General features: G+C 40.2%; 1 protein-coding gene across 8 annotated transcripts in view; it reads left to right on the plus strand.

The window, feature by feature from the left end:
- The window catches only part of tmcc1a (transmembrane and coiled-coil domain family 1a), a 108,175-nt gene that overhangs the window by 33,122 nt on the left and 51,173 nt on the right, over positions 1-23,880 (plus strand). Inside the window, exon 1 of one of the 8 annotated variants that reach the window (XM_015347963.2) lies at positions 10,828-11,204. The exons of the other annotated variants lie outside the window; for them this stretch is intronic. Coding sequence (XP_015203449.1) covers positions 11,166-11,204 — 39 coding nt within the window. The 5' untranslated portion in view covers positions 10,828-11,165. Of the gene's footprint in view, positions 1-10,827; positions 11,205-23,880 lie in introns of those variants that run through there. 8 annotated transcript variants of the gene reach the window in all.

Below are 23,880 nucleotides of genomic sequence, written 5' to 3' on the forward strand. Positions count from 1 at the left end.
TAATCTGTGGTGCTCTTGTCGTGACGTGCAGCATGGGGTGGTCTCACTGACAGCACTAAAGATCAGTTTTGTGCTACAGAGTAATTGTTTTCAGTTGTATTCATATGGTGTGTGTGGGGGTATAAATTAACTGAAATGCTTGTATATTTTTACAGTGCTTGTATATATTTTTTTACAGTGCTTGTATTTTCACAGTGCTTTACAAAAGTATTCACCCCTGGTAACGTTACCTATTTTGTTGATTTGCAAAGGATTCATGCACAATGCATTAACCCATATTTATCCTGCGGGGGAGCCAGAGCCCATCCTGACGAGCAATAGGTGCAAGGCAGTTTACACCCTGGACGGGACACCTCCAGCAGAGGGAAAAAACACACACACTCGCACCAGGGCAAATGTTTCCTGAAGCCAGTTAGCCTGTTTTTTTGGACTGTGGGAGAAAACTGGAGCACGCAGGCAAAACACACAAGCGAGCACAGGGAGAACATACAAATCCACATATATAGCAAACCAGGTCTGGAACTGAACCCAGGGCCCCAGTGCAGTGAGGCAGCAATGCTAACCACTGCACGACAGTGTCCCCCCCAGCTTAAATATCATTGCAAATAATAGCCTTTATTTTATTTTTGTCGCAATGCTAGCCACTGTGCCACCTGCATCACATTTTTTTAAATATGTTTAATCAACACCTGCTCAAGCCAAACACATTTATGTGTATTAGATGTTAACATACACGGAAACATTGCAAAGAGAAAGCACAAAATACTGTTCCATAGTTTGGGTTTGATGTCTCATTGTCAGCCAAGGGTAATACCATTTCTCATCCCCTGGCTGTGGAGGGATGGTGCACCCTTCTCCAGCTAAGCAGACGGCTGGCTTCTTATGCTGAAATATTAATATTAATGTCTGGGTAAAAGCACCAGAGCTTATTTTGTTTTTTTGTTTGAGTTTTTCCATTTTCTGATTCTTTAAAGTCTGTTGAAAAGTCAATATTTTACTTCAGATGCTTTTAGGATTCGTCTCCGAATTGCCACCCCCCACTCTTAGGGAGCACAGGGCCCCTAATGTGCAAATATGCTTTTGAGGGGATGCAGACAAAGGCCTGTGCTTTGCTCATGTATTGTATATTTTCAAACTGATTTCTATACATGAATGGAATCAGTTGTAATGGACATACACTTGGAGCCATAACCAACTGAGATGAGAGCAGCAGAAGCTGGCTTCTTTAGAGGTTCTTAGCCCCTAATTTGCTTTTAATGGGATGTGGGACTCACCAGCAGTAATTGAGTTGATTATCAGGGACTCTGTAAGCCAGGCCACATGTAGGAAGCCTGGAGTTGTGTAAAGTCACATGGGATCAGTGCAAGAAAAAGTGCTATCTGAATTGAGTGTATTGGAGATCCAGCACCCTTCACTGGGCACTTGTTATAGTACTGTGGCACTTCCTCTGCCTCTCTCACTATCTCTCTCCTCCTGGCTCTTTTTTCTCTCTTTCTCTTTGTCTCTCTCTCACACTGTCTCTCTCTATCCGTCTGTCGCTTTCCCTCTGTCTCTCTCACACTGCCTCTCTCTTGCTGGCTCTTTTCTCTTCCTCTGTCTCTCTCACACTGTCCCCCTCTCTTTCTGTCTCTCCTTACACTGTCTCTGTCTATCCATATTTCTGTCTCACTCTCTCTCTGTCTCTTTCACACTGCCTCTCTCCTGCTGGCTTTCCTTCTCTACCTCTGTCTCCCTCCTTCTGGTTCTCCATCTCGCTCTCTGTCAGTCTCTCTAGCCATCCTTTCCACTTTCTTTACTTGTTTCTGGTCATGTGAACTTGAAATCATGGGTCAACAGCTGTTTTTTGGAAGAGATTTTACAAATTGCAAATGTGTTTTTTGCCTGTTTTTCTTTGTTGATTTGTGTATATACAGTCTATCATGTTTTTTCTCACTAATAAATATATCTCCATTCCTGTTCAGCCTGTTCTGCTAGAAACAAAAAATGTTTATAAACCTCTGGATAAAAGTTTGACTTTTATTTGTTGTCTTCTGGTTGAACTGGCTTGATTTTTTTAATTTTAATGTGGTATGTTACAATAATGAGAGACACAGTAAACCTCTCTGTTTGAATAGGTCTTAATATAAACTTTTCATCACTGCAATGGCTTTTATTAAAGTTCAAACGTGAAAGAAATTAGGCTATATTCTTTCCTGACCACAAGAGGGGGCACCTTGATTGGCTTTACATTGGAGCAGTAAATCTCAAAATCTGAATTGGGTACCTGTTCTTCATTTAAAGGATGTGAACGAATTTGCAAAGATGCTTATAAATTGATTATACACAGCCATGAAAAGATTTCTATTAGAATTATACGTCTTTTTAAATTATGTCTGATTAAGTCCTATCTCGTTTTATTAAGCTGTATTACCATCGATCTGACCAGATTCATATCTTATAAGTATAGGTGTATTATTCCTTTTACACATCAAATTCAGTCACGCCTTTCTTTCATGAAAAAATGTGAAAGAGAGTAAAATTCAATATTTAAGGATCCCCCCATGCGCACATGTAGAGTAGTAAGTAAACCTCTGGACTCATAACAGAGAAGATACGGGATCAAGTCCGCAGTGCAGACACTTGAGAGAAGTACTTTACCCCAGTAGCTCTAGTCCACCCAGCTGTATAAATGCAGCACAGCAGTTCTGAGGATTAATCCTTTTGATGAACTGATGTCCTGTCCTGGCCTGGAGTCATGTGCTCTCTTGACCAGCATCTTAGATAAAACACAGGAAAGTGAAGTGCTGACCTACACATCTCAAACACTGTGACTGGGAGATGTGTCTGTATAGCTCTCTATATATCAACTCTGTTTGTTTGCAAGAGCACTTTGACCCGTTTTTGTGCTGTGTATGTGTGTGATTTTATCCGTGGAGCTGTCATGAGAGGGGGGAAAGTAGTGGTCAGCCACTCCTTGTTCAAGTCAGGACAAAGTGCTGCAGACGAGCAACATAAGGTCTACAAGGACAAAGGTTGTTCTCCTACTTTGTGGTACTGCATGCGATTTTTATTCATTATTGAAAGCAGACATAAACTGAAGCCATTTAATTGGTATTTGAAGTTACTTAAACTCTAGTCAGGGAATGCATTTATATCACATTTAAAGATAGATACTTTATTGATCCTGTGAGGGAAATTGCAGTGCAACAGCAGCTTAACACACACAACACAGCCACAGTGTAACGAATTATATAATAATAGTACAATACATACAATACAATACAAGAGTTACTCACAGTCCGGACACACAAAGAACAAACTAGAACAGAACAGTACACAGAAAAATCGTATCACACATATGAATATAAATATAAATGTAAATATAGATATGGATGTAAATATAGACATAAATGTATTGCACAGCTCCCTGGCATATATTGCACAAAACATGGTTGTAAACGGGAAAAAGAAAAAGAAAGAGAACAGATGTAGCAGTAGATGTGTAGATGCATTTAGTCCAGAAACAGGTCACTGTCGCTGTTGCCTCTGCCAAGACGCAAGGTGGATGCGTTGTACAGTCTTATGGCAGAAGGCAAGAATGACCTCCTGTAGCGCTCCCTGTCGCACCGTGGATGAATCAGTCTATTGCTGAACGTGCTCTTCATTCCTGCAAGCCTGTCATAGAGGGGATGGGAGAAGTTGTCCATGATGGCCTCTAGTTTGGACATCATTCTCCTCTCAGCCACTACAGAGGGTAGGACAGGATTGAGGAAGTGTCAGTTAATTTGATGCAAGTAAGGATTAATTTAATAAAAGTAAGACATCACATGTATGTTTTTAAAACTCACCTCTCTAGTACTTACGTTGGTAGATCAAGTTATTTGAAATAACACAGAAGCATGTAATTGGTGTTCTTCCAAATACAACCCCACAGGCTGCTTCAAGCTCATGCTCCATTGAGACAAAAAATGTAAAAGCTATTATGTGCAATGATATTTAAGCTGGGGATGCACTGTTGTGCAGTGGTTAACATTGCTGCCTCACTATACTGGGGCCCTGGGTTCAATTCCAGACATGGGAAGCTATCTGTGTGGAGTCTGTATGTTTTCCCTGTGATTCCCTGGGTTTTCTCCAGGTGTCTTCCCATAGTCCAAAGGCATGCTGATAGGTTTATTAGCTTCTTGAAAATGTAGCCCTGCTGTGAGTTTGTGTGTGTCTGGATTGTGTCTGTGTGTGCTCTGCAGTGGACTGGTGTCCCATCCAGGGTTGTACCCTGCCTTCCAGCCGTTGCTTGCTGGGATAGGCTCAGGCTTCCCTGTGACCCTGAGTTGGATGAAGCATTTAGAAAGTGGATGGATGGAATATTTCAGCTACCTTCCATTATACTTTTTGGGATGTATGTTTGTGCCTAAATAAAGACCGATCCCCAGATCTCACATCTGTGGAACCAGTGCAACATGCAGTTCAGTTCTCAACATTGCCTCCGTTGAAGATGATCCTGCTAGGATAGGATTGGACTGGAAACATTTCTAAACCTTGTGGCGTATATACCATGTTATGACTGAGCTGTTTGTGCTGCTTACAGAATTTCACAACATTGTCTGATGGAGGTTCCTAATATTTTGGCCAATAAGCATATTTCCTTATTGTGAGTTGAGTGACTAAAGTTAACCTGCTAAAGGCTGTATCTGTGAGAATACGAGTGGCAGGTCTTGACAAGTGGGCACACGGTATACCAAGGCTTTAAATGCCAGTTGTATTTACTACGAGGCAATTCCTGTCTCTCTCACTGTTTATGGTAGTTTATCTTAAAAAATAGGTGCTAAAATGTGTCCTTGGCTCATGTCTAGACACAGTCCTTCAGACAATCACAGACGCAGTAGAGTAGAATGGAGCCATCAGGTATCATGATCACGTGGTAAAGAAGCCTGCAAAGGTCTTTCGTTTTAAAGCAATTCCTGTTACAGTGAACAGAATTATGATAATGCTTAGCTGCAATATTTTTTTTCAATTTACAGTGTTTGCTCACCTTGATATTTTGCCCTTACTTAAAGCAAATGAATCAATGCATCACCAAAACCCTTTGAGGACCTTAATACCATAATGTTAATTCACAGGTCACCATCTTTCCTGTCATTTAAGGTGTTAAATGTTTTTTCAATGAACAATAAGAGTAAGAGTTTTTGACCCTATAAGAAAATTAAAGTGCAGGTTATTTTCTCCTTGCATTTCAAATAGTGGCCTTTAAAATATATTTATATTGTAGTACAATATGTTTTGGCTGCACTTGGAGCCCTGGGTTAAGTTCTAGACGGTGCAGTCTGTGTGGAGTTTGTATGTTCTCTTTGTGTTCACATGGATTTCCTGCACGTGCTATCGTTTCCTCCCACAATCCAAGTCCACAAGTCTAGAGTCCAATCCAGAGTGTGTCCTGCCTGTTCCCTTTGCTTCCCGGGATAGACTCCAGCTACCCCATGACCCTGAATTGGAAGAAGCAGTTAGAAAATGGATGGAAAATGTGTTTTCTTTGCAAACCAAGGTTCTTTCAGTGATGGAATCCTGCCTATCCCACAGTGTCACATTCTCTTAAAGCCTGGCAGAAAGCACTTGGGTGAAAGCTGACAGTCTGAAAGTCTGAATACTGTGTTTCCATAACAATGATAGTTGTAACCTTGACTGATGATGAGTGCAAAGTCAGAAGATGAAAAATACAAACTATCTGTAGATGTTGCCGGCGTGCTGTGTCTTCATTTCTTGTTGCTATGCTAGTGTTTTCACATTGTTTCCCAGCTCAAATGATGTTCAGCTCCCATTCTGGTGAATTACTGTACTTCAAAGCGTGAGCAAGTGAGCAGTGAGCCTTCCTCAAAAACGGCACCTGTGGTGAACACGGCCAAGGGCTTTGCAGGTGCTTGTCAATATGTATGGGAAAGAGAGACAAAAAGTCTCATCAAAGGCTAAGTGTTACCCTATTCTTCCTAGCCAAAGCAAGCTGAGAGAAAGCTCTGCATTTTTTTGAATAATGAGACATAACAGAAAGGGAAATCTTTTTGACCCGTTGTTTTGAGGATTCTTTTCTTTCATTGTTCCTGTAAGGATGGGAAGTTCTAATTATCTAAACGTTCTAATCTTCTCCCCAGTGAGATACACCAGAATTATGCATTTCAATATTTATCCATATTCCTTTGTTAGAAGCAATATTGTGTTGCTCGTGTGCGAGAGTAAAGGTTTATATGATACCAGGTTTTGTTTGCACATATTCAGTGGTTCTTTCTAAACAGATGTCCTCAAATGATTGGAAAACTGCAGCTACTTTTCTGCAGTTTCCACAGTTGGAATTCTCTGTGCTCAGTAAAGATTTTAAAACTTTGTTAAAAATATTAAATGTAATTTCTTTTTCTTGCAGTTTGTAACAGCAAATAACCAGTTAAAACAACATCATAAGTATCTTGAAGATTCACTTTTTATGTGGGCAAAATTGTATTCCACTGGAGTCATTGTTGAAATGCACTCCAAGAAAACAGAATGGTTGTCTAAATTGTGAGACTTTGGTTTCTATTCGCCACCCTGTTAAGTTTAATTGATCTTAGTGCATGGTTTGCAAAAATAGTTGCCGGGTCCCTATTCATAAAACAGTCTCATTTTATGAGTTCATTCACTCTTTTGAGCTTAAAGCTTGAGAGAGCCTGCTTTGAGTGGGTTATTAAGCCCATGGTAATCATCTCTATAAGAATCTCAGTATATTGTAGAAACATTGTGTTTCCCAAATTAATATGCAGAAATCAAAGTCCTTCTTTTAAACCTATTTTCTTTTTTTACTGAAATTGCTTATCATTATTCATGTGGGCTAGGTGTACCCACCAAGGATATATGCTGATATGCTGAGTACAGAGTCTTGAAAGAGACTAAACAAATTTCTGTTGTTGAGGATTTGACATTACAGTGTAAGTCCTGTGCTGGTAAAAAGAATGATGGCTACCTGAGTGTCCTCGGCATGCCTAGAACTGTTCTGTGTGTGCAGGTGTTCGAAAGGCTCTGTTATACTGTTATACTTACGGCCTTCTGAAGGGCAATGAATAGTTATGTAGCTATAGAATGGTATACAAAAGTAAACTAATTGGTTTTAACTCTGCCTTTTGACCTCCTCAAAACACTTCTGTATCTGTTAACCTGCAATAAACTGTCAGCCTCTAAAATGATCAATATTTCCAGAAGGTGGAAAGTAACTGATTGTCAGATGATTCAGTAAACCTCACTACGACTACACCTCCATGCCTCAGCATTTATGCTGTAAAATGGACAAATGATCAAGCACCATTCATGGATCATCTCAATGACTTTGGCACCATAGATCCTAGTCCGGACAAGAAAACACTCTCTGTACAGCCCAAGTAAAATGATTCCTATAGCACTGCATGTAATTAACGTAAAAAACAAGTAGGGCACCACCAATGCTAATTGCTTTGCAGAAAGTTGGAATAAAGTGGTTTCACAATTAAGTGTGGTCCTACGTTTGGGCATGCAGGAGTGTGAGATGGCAAAGAGCACCTGTTTCCAGAGTGGTGTGGTTCCTTGAAACATATCACCTGACAATGATACCCCACTGTACAGTGTTCTAATCCTGACCAAATAAGCACAGTGGGCATATTGTTGCTCCCTGTCTTAGGGACAGGTTTAAACTTGCAATTACAGTATTAAAGTGCTGTGCTGTAGAACATACTGGCCAGGATCTGCAACCTTATGCAACGGGGAAAAAAAGCTGTAAACAAGGCAAACTTTGGATCTCTGCAAAACTTTAAGCTTTTTGTTTTTGTTTGGTTTTGTAAAGGCCTTCAGCTGACATATAAACCTAGATCTTTAAGCAGGTTGTGCAGTGGAATCAGGCTGCACTTATGTTTTACACATTACATTTTAGTTTTTAGTAACAATAAAGCTCTTGGTTTACTGTTAAAATATTTTAAGTGGAGTATTAAGCACTTTAATTCCTTGAATTCTAGGATAATGATTTGCTGACCCTTCATCTGTGGTTGAGTTATCGTCATGTAGGTGCCCACTGCCAGTGCTGTTTGTGGGAAAATGTAATAAATGAAGTCTCACAAATACCTTTGCAAATAATACAAGATTGAGACCAATGTATAGTTCAGAAAAAGACATGTAACATTAATTGCCAAACTGGACACTTTCTATGATATGACCTTAATCTTTAATCATCTTTTCTTATAACCCACCCAGAAGAGTATTTCTCAGAAAATGTTTGATAATAAATTTTTGATAATAAAATCATTTTACTTCCAAATGTTACTTTGTTTATCCCACAGTTGTGTTCAGTTCTAGAAGATTAATTGTGTATTTACTAAATGCAAGTTACCAGGCCTCAAAAATAGTAGGTATTGCTCATGGTAGCAAGGGTTAAGAAATATTACATCATCATAAAACAAAGCCTATTCACAACACGTAGACTAAGACTGCCATAGGAAGCTTAGTTGGAGGATATAATAAAATTTTCTTAGGTCACAGTATTGTTTTCTGAAATCTTTTAGGTCGTTGATTAAAAAGCTGGCAGTTACTTAGATTAAATCATTTAAGGAAATAATCAAACAAGTTTGCCGCAAATTCGTTTTGTATACTGTAGCTGAGCATTTGTTTATCTCCAGGAAGTAGCTTTTGGGTTTTTAAGTCACAGCCTTTTCCCTATAACTTTAACCTACTGTGGGAAAGAAAACACTATTTAGTAGGAAGTTTTTTGACGTTGTAGTCTCCTGAAATGGCTCACTTTACTTTGCAGCCGTCACCATAAGGAGGTATCTAGATTGTGAATTGTCTAATTCAAAAATAAAAATGACAAAATACTGAGCATTTCACAGATGCTTTTTGTTGTTTTGTGACAGCGTTAGTCATGCTGTCATTGATTGATCTTTGTCAGCACTATTTTCTTTTCACAGATACTCCAGGATTGTTTAGGCAAAAAGAAAGTTGTAAATAAAATGACTGTAGGTTTATACATTTGTTTTCCAAAGCTTATTTCATTGTGAAACGTATAAACTAGACTAGAAGCACACTGAAAATGCACCATTCAGATATTTGCATTAGTTGTTTGCTGGTCACATATTTTGTTGTTTGTTGATTGAGTAATATAGTGTTGCTTGGGAGCACCAAAGTGCTGAGCTCAAGTCATGTGATTTCATAAGAAAATCCAGGTAATCAATGTTTGGTCTCTTGGTTGAGTTTAAATTGCCAAAATGAACTGATTGAGAATCTGTATAAAAAGCCATTCACAAAGACATGAGTTTTACTGATGCAAAAACAGTGAAAGATATGAGCATGACGCTGTTGAGTAATGAAGATCACAAGGTTGTTATTGGCATGATTGAAGGTGTCCTGTCCGTCAGTGAAGTTGCCTGGAGAACGAGTCGTTCTGCTTCAGTGATCACCAGACTAGTCTGGAGAAACCAGTAGACCAGTTCTGTAAGGGACAGGCCACATTCTCCAAGGCAAAGGGTCACCACACTGTTCCAGGGCCATCACATCTTCCGTGTCTATCCCCATAGATAGAGGCTGCAGTATGAGCGACTTGAGGGAAAAATAACATGTGTCAGCAGAATTAGTGTAACTACTTGCTATTTAGTTTAAGATGATGTACGCAGTTGGAGGTTATTCAGGAGTAAAATTTTAAGAGCCTAGAGATGATATCCCCATCTTCTGTCGACAAAAGAACACATGTGAGGCAGCAAGAGCGGACGAGATTGTATGGCGGTCAGCCCAGAGGTTGATGGGGGCTGTGTCTCAGTGCTTCTATAATTGTGTTTATGTTTAGAGAGGTCCTACATTATACCGACTTTGTGATGTTTGCAGTTTGATAGCATGCCTTTTTTCATAATATAATGATCTCATGATACTCTGAGTTGTGTTTTTAAGGGGTTCCTGTGATTTTTGATTCAGTTGTTTAATATATATAAGTGAATTGAATCCATTTAACCTGAGCATGACATTTCTTTTGTGCGCCTGTATATATTTATTCTGTTGAAAACTCACTTCTTACGGGTAACTATAGAAGTGTATGCTAATTTGTGTTTCACACTAGTCTTTTCTGTCGTTTCTTAAAACTTTGACATTATGCACAGCGGTATGAATCAATCGAGAGTATAGGCCACACATGTCATGTGAAACCAAAAACCTAAATGGTCTTCTTGGCCTATCAGAACACATGAACCCCCCATGGCTTTTGCAATCACATTTATAGAATTTGTTTGTCTGGCTTAATCAATAGAGTTCTTTTTAAAAAATCGCCATCTGTAGAAGAACATTCCTCTTCCCTGTTTTGTCAGTGACCATTCAGAACATCTGTACATCTGCTTTTAGTTTTATTTGTGATAAAAAGAAGTACTAGTGCATGAGTGGGTAATTAATGAAACAGCTGACAGTCTCCTTTGTTGACGGCAACTTCTGTAAAGCTATCGTTGTTCAACTCGCCTCTCACACACGGATACGAAGACAGTTGTTGCTTCGAATGTGATTCGGAAGTAGCTGACCCAGGCCAGGCTGGCTGAGAAGTGTGTGGTACAAAGCCGTTCAGAGGGGTTTGGTAGCTATTTGGCTGCCAGGCTGAATGCCCCGCCCTTGTGCTCTAAAAGGAGCCCGTGCTGGCGTTTCTGCTTCCTTTCTCTGTAGCGTTCTCTCTCTCGCTCACTCACACCGGGCTGGCTGAGGCTCAGAGAGGGTCAGGTGGCTGCAGCTGTGCAAGCAGACGCTTGGCGAGCTAACAGCACCAGCAGGAGGGAGGGGTAGCGTAGACCCAGCCAGAAGGGACACCCCCCCCCACACACACACACTTCTCTTCTCCTCTCCCATCCCCACTCCCCTTCTGCACTTCAGCAGCCAGACACAGCAGAGCTCCACGCACAGCTGACTCACAGGAAGTGTTAACACAGCCGTGCCCCGGGCTTAGCATTTGCACGTTTTTGTGGTGGGAGCTGCACCCTCAGCAGGAAGACAGAGTGGCAGAATCCAGGCAGTTTTCTGATTTTTTTGTTTTGTTTTGTTTTTGCCATCATGTAGCGCCTTTTTTTTTTCCCTGCTTCCTCCCCTGTGCTGCCCTTTGACCCCCCTTCCCACTGCTCCCTTGCCTGTCTTTGCCTGGGGGGGGTCACCTCGGTGTCTGTGAGGAAGAGCCTATAACATAAGTGACGATGGTCCAGCGGTTCAGCCTGAGAAGACAGTTCTCCAAGGTGAGTCTTTCTCCCGCTATCTGCTGTGTCTTCAGGGGGATCTTTTTTCTCACCCTTCCATTCTCTGCCTCCCTGTCTAGTTTCTTTCTGCTACTGACACAATGGGTTGGATTCTTGTCTGTAGCCTTAGGGAGATTTCTTTGCTTTATAGGGCACTATTTTTTGTCAGTTTTTTTGCAAGCCCTGGAGGAGGAGAGTGGAGCCTTCTCTGGTTCCAGTGTGGTTATAATTAAACCAAACCTGCCACTCAGCCGTCCTTTCTCCTTGACAGCAGGTTCTTCAGGAAGACACTTCTGTGTGAACAATGGTTCACTGTATCCGCGTTCTAGCCAGTGTGGAAGTAGCCACCTGAGTTGCGGGTCCGGTCTCAGCCCCCACCTTTCCAGCTCTCTCCCTTTCACTTCAAAATTAGGTGGGAGGCTTTTGACAATGAGAATTTTTCTGCCTGATTTGTAAAGTAAATCTGCTTTGTAACTTGAATAAGTGTGGTTAAATTTGGCAAAAGTAGAAGCCAAGCCTTCCGTTTCAAAGTGTTAGGTAGAGCCAGACGTACCTGTCTTTTTTATGCATGTTTCCTGTTAGCTGTTTTTCCATGGCTTATGTGCACTGCAGTTCTCTGTAATAATTCCAATATCCAGGATTGTGATAGAATCAGTAAAAGGGATTTTTAAAATGGTTTAAAATTAGTTTTGGTAGGTGTTTGGAGTATGGTGAAAAGGAAAAGTGTGCGGTGGGATATTATAATTGTTGTGTACTGTCTTAGCAGGAATTTTGCTGTCAGTCTGTTTGCAGTTTCTCATTGACAACTTAAAAATACTCTTTGCTCTCACTTTATGCACTTAACTGTAGTCCATTGAGACATTGGAACAGTTGCTCTAGACATTGTTTAAGAGCTTCGGCATAATCGTGTCTGTTTCCCTCTTTTGCCAGCACGGGTACAGCTTCCTTCCTTCAGGGAGGAGGTTTTAAAGCATCCGACGTGGTGTTGCTCGGTTCCGAAATAGCACCTATCTAGAGGCCATTGAGCACTTTAATATGTAGATCTTGGATGTTGTATGTATTATATGAGTGGATACAAACATAAGTGTTATAGTCCTTTGATTCAATTAATAATGTGTGGTGAATGTGTGATATGTGTTTTGTTGGGGGTTTTTGTTATCTGGGCTGTACTAGTGCAATTTCCAATCAACACAGCAATGAAGTATTGAGCTGAATTCATATCCGCCTTTGAATTACAAGCCAGTTCTTCCATGGCAGAAAAGGGAATAGGTTTGTGTAGGTTTACTTTAGCAAGTGTGCTAAATGTTTTCACTTGTTCTATGTTATTTTCATATTTATACGGTACTCTTAGTTTTCTTCAACGTTTCTGTGATATGTCCATAGCTCAGTCTCCTTTGTTATGCTTTCAGTTTTTATTGTGCTTCTGTATCCTTGGCTTTTACATTAGTATTAATGCACAGTTACTAGCTGTGTTCACATGAGAATATCTGTACTAGATGTTTTACCTGCCCTTGATTCAAACTATTGTAGTAAAAAGCGGACATTGTTTCCAGTAATCTCATTTACAGGACTGTATACAGAAAATGTGGCCCTTCTCCTTTAATGTATTTGTTGATACCCTTTTAGATCACATGCTGTGTGCAGAAACAGAACACATAACAAATAATGCTGTGAAATTTGCAAAGGTAGAAAGGTTCCTGTATGTTAAGTTTTTGCTGTGGAATTGTATTCCACATAATAAGTAAGAGTAATAGTATAATATCACACGTTTTTCATTGTTTGAATAAGGAACAATGATTTGAGTGTATATGAGTTTGTTTTAAAAGAGAGAACAAGCCTTTGTCTACACTGTATGTGATAGAGAAGACTGGTTTTCGTAGTAACGTGGACATTGTAAACCTAGGGGGTTCCTTAACCCACGAATGATTCAATCATAGTAGTATTCTATAAAAATACTGTAAAACCAACCAGATATTCACTCCAGGCAGTGCAGACAGCTAACAAAATCCTGACAATAGGTTTTAAATCTCCTCTTTGGTTAAGTGGCAAATGGTAATCTTTAACTAATTGGCAAATATCAAATATTACTCAACCCTCTTGTCGCAGCTTGAGAAACCACTGTATATTTATAAGAGGGAGTTCATGTTTTCCATGCATCCTTCCATTTCTAAACCCATTTATCCAGTACACAGGGAACGAGGAGCCTAGGCACCCAAATAACACAGTCAAGGGGGATACAGGCGGAGCAGTGGCTCTGTGGCTAAGGGTTGCCGGTTCAAATCCCATAGCCGGCAGAGGAATCCTACTCCATGAGTAAGGCCCTTAACCCCAACTGCTTCAGGGGCGCTGTACAATGGCTGACCCTGCGCTCTGACCCCAAGCTTCTCTCCCTGTCTGTGTGTCTGTGTCTCATAGAGAGCAAGCTGGGGTATGCGAAAAGACAAATTCCTAATGCAAGAAATTGTATAGGGCTAATAAAGTGATGTTATGTTATGTTAGATGGGTTTCCAGTCCATCGCAGGGCACACACAAGCATGTACTCACACCAGAGCTGATTTACAGAAGCGGAAGTATATCTTCGGATAGCGATAGGAAACCAGATAACCCGGAGGACACCCACATGATCACAGGGAGAGCATACACTCCACACAGAAAGGTCCCCAGGTCCAGAACTGAACCCAGGGCCCCAGTGCAGTCAGGCAGCAATGCTGACCATTGTGCCACATGCCGCCTCAAATCACGTTGTATACATGCTACACCTTTCTAGGTTATTTTTCTCTTACAAGCATCAAATTGCTTCAGTGCTTAAGCATATGGTTCTGATCACTAGTCTCTAAGATATTCGGACAGGGTGTTGACACCAAGTGGGATGTCTTTATTTTTAGAATTTCCTAACACTTGTGGGGATTTTACATGGTATTAAAAATAAATAGACAATTAATTGAGAGTCACTTCTTTTGCATGTATGTTTTATCCCTGAATTCAGTAAAGTCAACACTTTTACTTTTTATATTAAGTCTTTTGGTTAGTGGCAAGAAAATGTATTAATTTATTCAAAGTCAACTCCATTAATGCTGTTGAAAAAAAAGTATGCACAAAGATCCTAGTATTCAATAGATAGTTTGGTTCTGTAAGATCTTTGCATTTTAATCTTTTGTGTGAATAGCTTGGTTATTAAAACTCTTGATAACTTACCAAGGAATTGAAACCTGTGTTGTATAATAATAATTGATAATTGTATAGCGCTTTTCTGGACACTCCACTCAAAGCGCTTTATAGGTAATGGGGACTCCCCTCCACCACCACCAATGTGCAGCATCCACCTGGATGATGCGACGGCAGCCATAGTGCACAGAACGCTCACCACACATCAGCTATCAGTGGAGAGGAGAGCAGAGTAATGAATCCAATTCATAAATGTCCATGATTGGTAAGGGCCAATGGGAAATTTGGCCAGGATGCCAGGGTTATACCCCTACTCTTTTTCGAGAAGCGCCCTGGGATTTTTAATGACCACAGAGAGTCAGGACCTTGGTTTTACGTCTTATCCTAAGGACAGCGCCAGTTTACAGTATAGTGTCCCCATCACCATACCGGGGCATTAGGACCCACATGGACCACAGGTGAGCACTCCCTGCTGGCGCCACTAAAACCTCTTCCAGCAGCAACCTTAGTTTTTCCCAGGTGGTCTCACATCCAGGTACTGACCAGGCTCACACCTGCTTAGCTTCAGTGGGTTGCCACTTGTGAGTTGCAGAGTGATATGGCTACTAGAATATATCCAGGGGAGGCCAATCATAGTACTTGGCCACCCCTTTAACATAGTGACGATGTTGGTCTGTGCTTTCCCACCCATCTTCAGACCCCCTCAAAAGAATATTCCTATGAGGCCAACGTCTTTCTATTTGTTTGAAAACCGTCACCTTTCAGTGATGCACAGCTTTCATTGAAACCACTTGCACAGTACACTCAAGGTGTTCCCTGCTCGGATTACTCCCTATTTTTCAGCTCGTCTTCAATTTCCAGGATCTCATTTTAATACCTTTTATGGGGGGTTTCAATTCAAACCCTCCACACCCACTGCTTCCCACCCTAAAAAAAAAAAAAACCTCTTGCCTTTTACAGCGTAGATGAAATGGGTGAAATGTAGGGACTAGCCAGGGTCTGTGACCCTGAAATGAAATGCAGATTTTAACCTGAGCCTTCGCCTTCTGCTGCACAATTCAGATGTGACAGCTCAGTGCTGAGAATTATGGGCGGTTGTTGCCGCTAACACACGCTGCTTTTCCAACTCAGGGGTGCCGTCCCTTTGTTCAAGGCTACTTAATGAAGCAAAAGCCTTTGGCGATCCTTTCAAATCCCACTCCCTTGGTGGTGCTGTAGTCGATGGAGCTTTCCTTGCTTCCTGCATAATCTGCTCGGGAGTTATTCTAGGTATTGATTGATTTTCTGCTTGGTGGTGAATCTGCCTTTTGCCTGTCGGTCACTACCCTGTTCTAAACAAAAATAGACTGTGGAACGTCTGCCTATTGGGATATTAATTTGCAGGCTTAAGACACACTAAGCATTTTTTTCCCAGTTACATTTTCCAGAATTGCCGGAGCTGAGAGTTAGATAGGGAAGTCAGCCTTGTACTTCTCTCAGACATGCACAGGTCTGAGCGTCAGACCTTGTGACGGCTAGATAAATAAAAGATTCCTGTCCTTGGCAGTAGGATAAATGGGTCATCTCCTGAGAGGCATTCATTTTTCAGTTCATCTTGGAATTCAATCCACACAACTTGTGTGTTTATTTCTCCCCTCACTGTTTTTATTTTAGTAGTGTCCCTTTTTTTTTTTGTTACGTAAGTGGTCCCTAACTCAGGTCTTTGGGGGCTTCTCGGCAGCCATATCACTCTGCAACTCACAAGAGGCAGCCCACTAAACCTAAGCAGGTGTGAGCCTGGTCTGTACCTGGATGAGAGACTCCTGGGGAAAACTGAGGTTGCTTCTGGAAGAAGTGTTAGTGGGGCCAGCAGGGGGTCCTCACCCTGCGGTCCATGTGGGTCCTAATGCCCCAGTATAGTGACGGGGGTTCTACTGTAAACCGGTGCTGTCCTTTGGATGAGACATAAAACCGAGGTCCTGACTCTCTGTGGTCATTAAAGTGTAAGCAATTATTATTATTGATCTAATTTTATCGCCAAGTAGGCAGGATCTCAGTTAAAGGATGCCACATTCTACAGCAAACTTCCTGGTCACCAGAGTGAGGTTTGAAAATTCTGGTCTAGAGAGAAGAGCCCTGCCTAACCAGCAGGTCTCCCATCCAAGTACTACCCAGCACCAGCCTTGCTTGGCTGCTCAGATCTTTTGAGCTCAGGCTAGAAAGCGATTATTCAGGGATAGAATAATTTAAGATACCTACTGGACTGCAGTGCTCGAGGCCTAGAGTTAAGGATCCTGTGTGATGCTGAAATGCCTGTGTCAATTATTTAACTGTTAACTGTTGACAGCCCCTTGACAGTACAAATCCAATCTTTTTGGCAGTATTTCCTAGGTTCGATGCCATCGTGAAACTATTCAGAAGTGAATTTAAAACTGAGACCTTTATTAGAAGGGGTGTAGGAGTATGGAACAAGCTGCATTGCCACATTGTTGAGCCGTTACCCTGGCTTCTTCCAAGAAACAAGTCAGTTAGCCGCTAACTACCAACTAGGCTAGGTGGGTTGAATGGCCTCCTCTCATTTTCATCTTATTTTTATGTTCTTATGTCAGGAGGGACTAGCACATCAGGCGCCTCAGCACTCTGGAAGATGTGCTATTCAATCTTATTGTCCAGTGACATTCCTCTTCCCTGTTGGGATAGAACAGTCTTTTTTTTCTTGAATTCTGAGATACAGAGGAAATGGCATGTCTGACCCTTGTGTAGCTTCAGCAGTGCACCACACACATCTTTCTGTCCCAAGGGGTTGTTTCCATCTGCCACTGCTACAGCATGACAGTGTGCTTTTAAAGTTTTCCAAAATGCAGAGCCTTGCTGTCACACAGTTGTTTAACCACTTCATTAGTCACACATTCTACTTATCTACTTATTAATCTCAGCAGAAGTGGAAAATTGTCTTTTCAAGGGATACAATTCTATCCCCCCTCATGTAAAATACTTTACCTTAGAAACAGCGATTTCTCAGCATTTTGGTGTGTGTGTCACATTTTCTGATTAGGGATTTTAATTTACAGGTTATACAATTCATTTGCTTAAATATAGTCTTTATCAGCGTGCCGCAAGAGTCCTTTCTGCATGAAGAATTGTTTCAAGGTAACACAGTAACCATAGTATTAAAGAGTTAACAGTTTACTTCGAAAGGCTAATATATTATACTGACTAATAGTCCCACCTCAGTAGCATCGGTAGAACACTGCTTGTGTTCCAGATCAGGAGTTTTTGTACAACCTGTAACTCCTGGGCAATTCTCCTACCATTATGAGAAGATATGCATTTGATCTTGTTTCCTGCTGTGATTCATTCTCATCATTTGCTTTTTATCTCTGTATTAAGTTTAGCGCAGGGGATGCTGCTTTTGAGGCTGGTTTGATGCTGACCCATGTTTTTTGCTGCAGAAAAATTGAACAGACACTTGTCTCGGGACTTGCAAAGGCAAGGGCAATGTGGTTAGAAACAAAAAGGTTTGCTTCAGTTAATAATAATGCAAAAAGATAAATACAGGAGGTACAATAGAAGGAGATGTAATTAGTAAATGAGATTTAGGGAAAATAGTGCCAGAGCATTGTGGTGCGTACGTATGAGGTTATTATTTTAGGTCTTTAAAAACTTTTTTTTTTAAACTATTCATTTTTTGTGAATGTGATAAAAAGTATCAGCTTTACATTTTCTTTAGTTCTGAGAAGGTACTGTATATGTATAAATACAAAAACTAACTGATGTTGGCATCTTTGGAAAGCATCCAAGTACAATAACACTCTGATAAGAGTTTTGGTTATCTGGGGAAGGTGCCATGAACCCTGTTGTTTTTCCTTGGCTCATTTGTTGACTGAAGATAAAATGGCAGTGACTGCCAGAGAGCACATTATTGCAGGATGATGTGCACTCTGCAGACAGCTTTGCAGATGTTTTGTTTAATTGCATTAGTGTATTAAGTGAAAGGCCTTCTGTTACAAAGGGCAGAAGAGGGGCCAAATGCTGATGAGGCAAGCACACCACTGAAAAGCCTTATGGGAGTCTGGGACATGCTACCTAGCTGTGTTGTCAAAGCTGATACCCTGGCTTCCTTTGTGAAGCAGCTGGATGAGATCCTTGGATCAGTTAGCTAGCAACAACCACAATGAGCTAGATGCTTTTGAAAGGCCTCCTCTTATCTGGGACCTTTGTTATGGTCCCAACACACCACAGCCTTCAAGAAGGGGCTGAAAGATTTGCTTTATCCACAAGATTTTGTTAACGTACCATCTCAGAACTGTAGCTCAAGCAGGCTGCTGCTTTGTATGTTTGGTGTTCGGCACCAGGAGATTAAGCAGTTAACAGTAGTTAACAAAAAGTTGTTTTGTTTTTACACAAAACAAATGTCAGGAACTAAGAGCTCTGTATGAACATAAACAAACAGAAGCAGTCCCATGGAATTTCTGGTTCCACTGCTACCACCCGTGTCTGTAAAGAAACAAATTAACGATTGTGAAGGTCTTTGCTGTTCCATGGTTGTCCGGATGATAAAATTGTCAGATTAAAATTTAACATATGAATGGAAACATTAGTGGCGTTTAGCCTCTCAAGTAGGATTTTGGGAATTATAGCAGAAAACTAACGTTTCTTCCAAAACACCATCTAAAACCACTAAGGAAATACAGCTGAAGGCTGCAACATTTTGTGTAATGGAAAACGCAAATCCCTGAAAAAATGCCAGCCACCCTCTGCTCAGTGCAAAGTTTGACTATCAGCTTCTTTACAAACATTTATGGATTGAAACTTAAGTAGTCCAAAGTGCTACGTGACCTTTGCCTCTTTTTTTTTTCCATTACTGTATCTTAAATTCTGTACTGGTCATTAGCTTTGCTCATTTCAGTTACTGCAAAATTCAGTATAAAGCTATCCATCTGCCAAAATGTTATCAGAATGTTTTTATGTCCTCATTCTCATCTTTGTGCTGGGCGTAAGACAATGTATAAAATATTTTTGTGACTCTTTAGAAGAAGATTTCTTCTGTGGGCCTGTGATGTATCAATCTTTAATCAGTGTAACATTAATCTTTACCATTAATGTTCTTTGCATTACAAAAGACAGGAAGCCTACTTAAAGAATGGCATGCTCTTCAGTGGGTTATAAGCTTTCCATTCAATTAATTGCAATTACTTTAAGCATTCCCAAGCATTCAATTCCTTTATTCCTTTATGTTTATTTTCAGAGAAAGATGTTTACCAGATGCAAGTTTGGAAACATGCTTCTATCTCTGTGTATATACCATGTACAGTACTATAAGTTACAAAAACATGCCATGCATATTATTTTTTGGACAACATTATATGCTTTGTAATGTTCTGTTTTCCCAATTTAATGTTTTAATAATGAATGTTTCTCCTGGGTTATTTACTCAAAGCATGGTACACTCCTTCTGTTTCTCAAGGGCATCCTAAGGTTGAAGAAAGTGCCCATTATGGTTTCTATGTATCTTTTCGACTTTATCTTAGGGTACAGCTTGTAATTTGCTGAGCCTCTGTGGTCTGGTTTCCAGACTTTACTGTAAACCTGAGTAGATTTAATGTGACAGACTCCTTAAAATATGAATTCATTCTTTTTAAACAAGTGCTTCCCAAAGACAATATCTTGTGTGTGCTGTTCCAGTTGCGTTGGAGGGTTATTAAACAAGCTCTTGTTTAGTTTTTTTTTTTCCGCATGACAGCTGAAAAACTATCTTGCTGAAACTGTAAATATTTCTCTTCTCTCGCTGGCAGAAAATAACACCAGCAGGGCAAAGATAAGTAGCCTTTGGAACAAATAAGGTCCTGTGTGGTGAATGATGTGGGCAGCTACAGGACTAGAGTCTGGCGGTTCTGCCCAGAGGGAGAAAATTGTACTGTCTAGAGTTATCGTGGAAAGAAGCATGTTCCAGTAGGGAACCAGCTGTACCTTATGTGACTTTATCAGCTTTCTGCTATGGATGCAAAATTTAAACTTGCTATTAATTGTACTTTGTACTTCCTTCAATGTGTTGCAGAAATTGCCCAATCAGCAATTGTAATCACTGCGGCTGCAGTTTTATTTTTATTCAAGAAGACGTGTTTGGTGTTTATTTTGGACCTTTGCTGTATGTGGACTTTGTATTTATCTCTTTATTGGTGTATGCATCGGTTATCTTCAAAATGTTGAAAGAAAGGAAATTGCCCTTGATTAATGAAATGTAGACTGATTTGCATGGTTATTTCCTTGCAGTATGGTACCAAAGCTAACCACAGCAGGGGAAAGAGCTTTTTAGTCTGTCTGTGCTGTTCGTGCTCTGAAACAGGTGGCCTGTGTCTTTTCTTTTGTTGAAGAAGAGTTATTGAAAGTGACTGTATTTGCAGTTTCTGGTTTGCATAAAATCAGTTGAAAAGAACTGAGAAAACTATACAGTACCATACTGTAGCAGCTACGGTCATTTTGAAATGATAGCTTTGGTGAAGTACTGTGAACATACATTTTTCTACTTTAAAAAATGCCAACTGAAGTCATTGTTGCCTTTTAGAAACAAGGGATTTATTTCGTGCCCTTTCATGTGGTATAATAACTTTGTGACAGTTGCTTAATTACAGTACTGTATGTCCGAACACAAAATCGTAGAAATCACTGCTGGTTAAGTGTGGGGAACTGCATAGCATCACATAAGTGCCTGAGTAACATACAGGAAACCTAGTCAGATTCCTGAACAGACATCTTCATTTTTCCTTCCCATATACGAAATGGAGAATGCTCAGGGAGATACTACTCCCAAGGGTAAAGAGATATCTTTCACATTATAAATGTAATATATTGTAACCATGGGGCAGTGGTTAATTATTTCTGCTTATTCCATCCAGTCCTCTATTGTACTCTAGAGCTGATGATGTATAGGCCCCATCTCCAAGCGTTTTTCAGATACTACAAGATGGAAATGAAAAAATAACACAATGCATGTTTTTAATTGTGTAGTTTTCTGAGATACACTGTCTAAGAACAAATTTTGACTATTGGTACCTTGAGCAATGTAGGTGGCAAGCCTCTATTATTTTTATATATCTGCCTCAGTGAATAATATCTGTAATCCATAATGTATGATAAAGTGACAGCATTGCCCCAAAAAATTAATTCATATTTCAACATAAACTACATATATCCAGATATTAATCACTCAGGTGGTTTGCTCCAGATTAGCTCCTTATGAAAACAGCTTTATTAGCCAGCATGAATGGCACTCATGACCACTGTGACCACATGTTTTATTAAGGAGAAAGTACCTTCTGCACAGTCAGCAATAATTTCAGTTTCCCCGCTTGAGATTGCTGTCCGATTAACCTGGGACATTGCCTTTGTAAACATCCACTAGCTTTGATGTGTTCTCATACTTTGTGTCATCTGTTGGACCTGTTTGTGTTCCCATTGTGCTGCCTTCTCTGGTCATGGCTGATTGGGTGACAGATTAAGCACTGCTTTTCCAGGATTATATAAAAGGTGCCAGTATTTCCTATGTCCTTAGCAACTAATTGCTGTTCAGCTCTCACCTCGTTTAAAAAAACAATTTGCCCAGATATTGATACGGTACAGCTCCTTTGAGCGTTTGAAACAAAAAAACAAGCTGGAGTTTAACTGGGAAAAGAAGAATGCTTATAATTTACAGGGACTGTGTGCTTTTTAAATTGATTAAAAATGGTTGTTGAACTTGGTCTTTGAACAAGGCTTAAAACCCACGTTGAGGAAATCAGCCAAACCGTGTGCATATGTATGTGCAGTGATTTTTTTTTTGAAAAAACAAAATATCTTTACTATATTTCAGCAGGAGTAATACTGTGTAATTCCATGCGGATTACATCTCAGTTGTTCTTTTTAATGCTATCGTATGACTATTTTGTTTTCATAAGGAACCCAGCACATCTACAAAAGTACAACAAAGCAGTTTAGCTTACAGGGGGATTTCATAAAAATGTATACAAAAGCTAATTTAATTACATATTGCTCCTGATCTCATTCTTCTATGAATGTCTGTCTTTTAAGCCATCGGACTCTTACCTCAAGATCAATGGACGTGAGACACTGTGAAGAATCTTATTAGAACCTTCAGCTAAGGGATTTGTAATAACCAAGTTATGGTTTGCAATCTGTATTGTGTCCTCTGTCCTTGTTGCTTGAGACTGAACTGTACAAGATATCTAGTGAAACAGAGAGCAGTAATATGGAGTAAGCTTCTAAATTTAAAATTATAAAGGTCATGAAAGGTACATTACAACAGGAGCATGTCAGCTTTAAAGAAATGGACAAGTCAAATGACCACAGATGTGAAAGCATTGTTCATAGTTTTGTTTAAAAGAACTCTCTGGCTTCAGATGTACAATTCTTAACTAAGATGCATCTTACAAATGTTTGCCTGCTTTTCATACCCCACAATGTAAAACCTTCATCAATTTTCAAAATATGCCGTGGTTTGCCTGCTGATTCATAATTGCTTTACTGTCTCCTTAAGGGGGAAGGGAAAGGGATTAAGCAGATATTGCATTACTCCGAATCTTATTTAAAAACCTATTCATTTCAAGAATGAGTGGAACTATGCTTTCAAAGGCATTGACTTTGGATGTATTATAAATGTAAAAGTATTTTGAATATTCTAGGGCTTCAGATAATGGAGTACATTTAGCTTGCCTATAGAGCAGCTCTTCTATTGTACAGTCTGCTGTATATCAGAGAGATGGAAGAGCTGCTGTCTTCGCGTTTTAGCCATTCTGTCTCTGGGGAGGACTCTGCTCTTTTAATTTTTTTCAGACACCCCTTAAGGTCACACAAACGCAAGAAAATATCTTAGCTGCATGTGGCCTCTGTAGAATGCTGCCTCAGGTTTGGATAAATGAAAGAGAATTATTGGAAAACTCATAACATATTTTAAACATTACAAAAATGCTGCTCCATCCTTTTTTAGTCTACAATTTTAAGATGTACACACTCCAAACAGATCATTTCCATATCAGAGCTACAATACATCGGCTCATCAGGGTCAGAGCTCATCCTGGCTTCTGTGATGTAAAGCAGACAAGAGAACACATGATTTCCTCACCCCCTCAGACAGGACACAAGTCCATCTCGGGGATTGAGTCCAGAAACGTACCCACTATGACATGGCATCCCCTCACAACGTAGTCTGAAAACAAACTGTTCATCCCCCATCTAGGAGAAATGATTGTTACCAGAGCAGCATATCATTTTGTTTTGTCAGTGTTATCAGATTTTTTGCTAGGTGCTTGAGTTTGTGATTTCACATTTGATCAAATCTCATTTAGCTGCAAGAAGTGCAAGTAGGTTTTTCTGTTTCCTGTGCCGGTAACCTTGATTTACCCCTGATAGCAGGATGTTTTTCTTTCACCGTCTCTCAACTTCAGCCTCCACAGACTGCGTGCAGTGCGCATACTCATTGTGTTTGCAAACACAAGCAGCACAGGTACTTTAAAGACTAATTAGCCCTCAGAAGAGA

Source organism: Lepisosteus oculatus, chromosome 4 (genome assembly GCF_040954835.1).
Source record: "Lepisosteus oculatus isolate fLepOcu1 chromosome 4, fLepOcu1.hap2, whole genome shotgun sequence".
In the NCBI taxonomy this organism is placed as follows: Eukaryota; Metazoa; Chordata; class Actinopteri; order Semionotiformes; family Lepisosteidae; genus Lepisosteus; species Lepisosteus oculatus.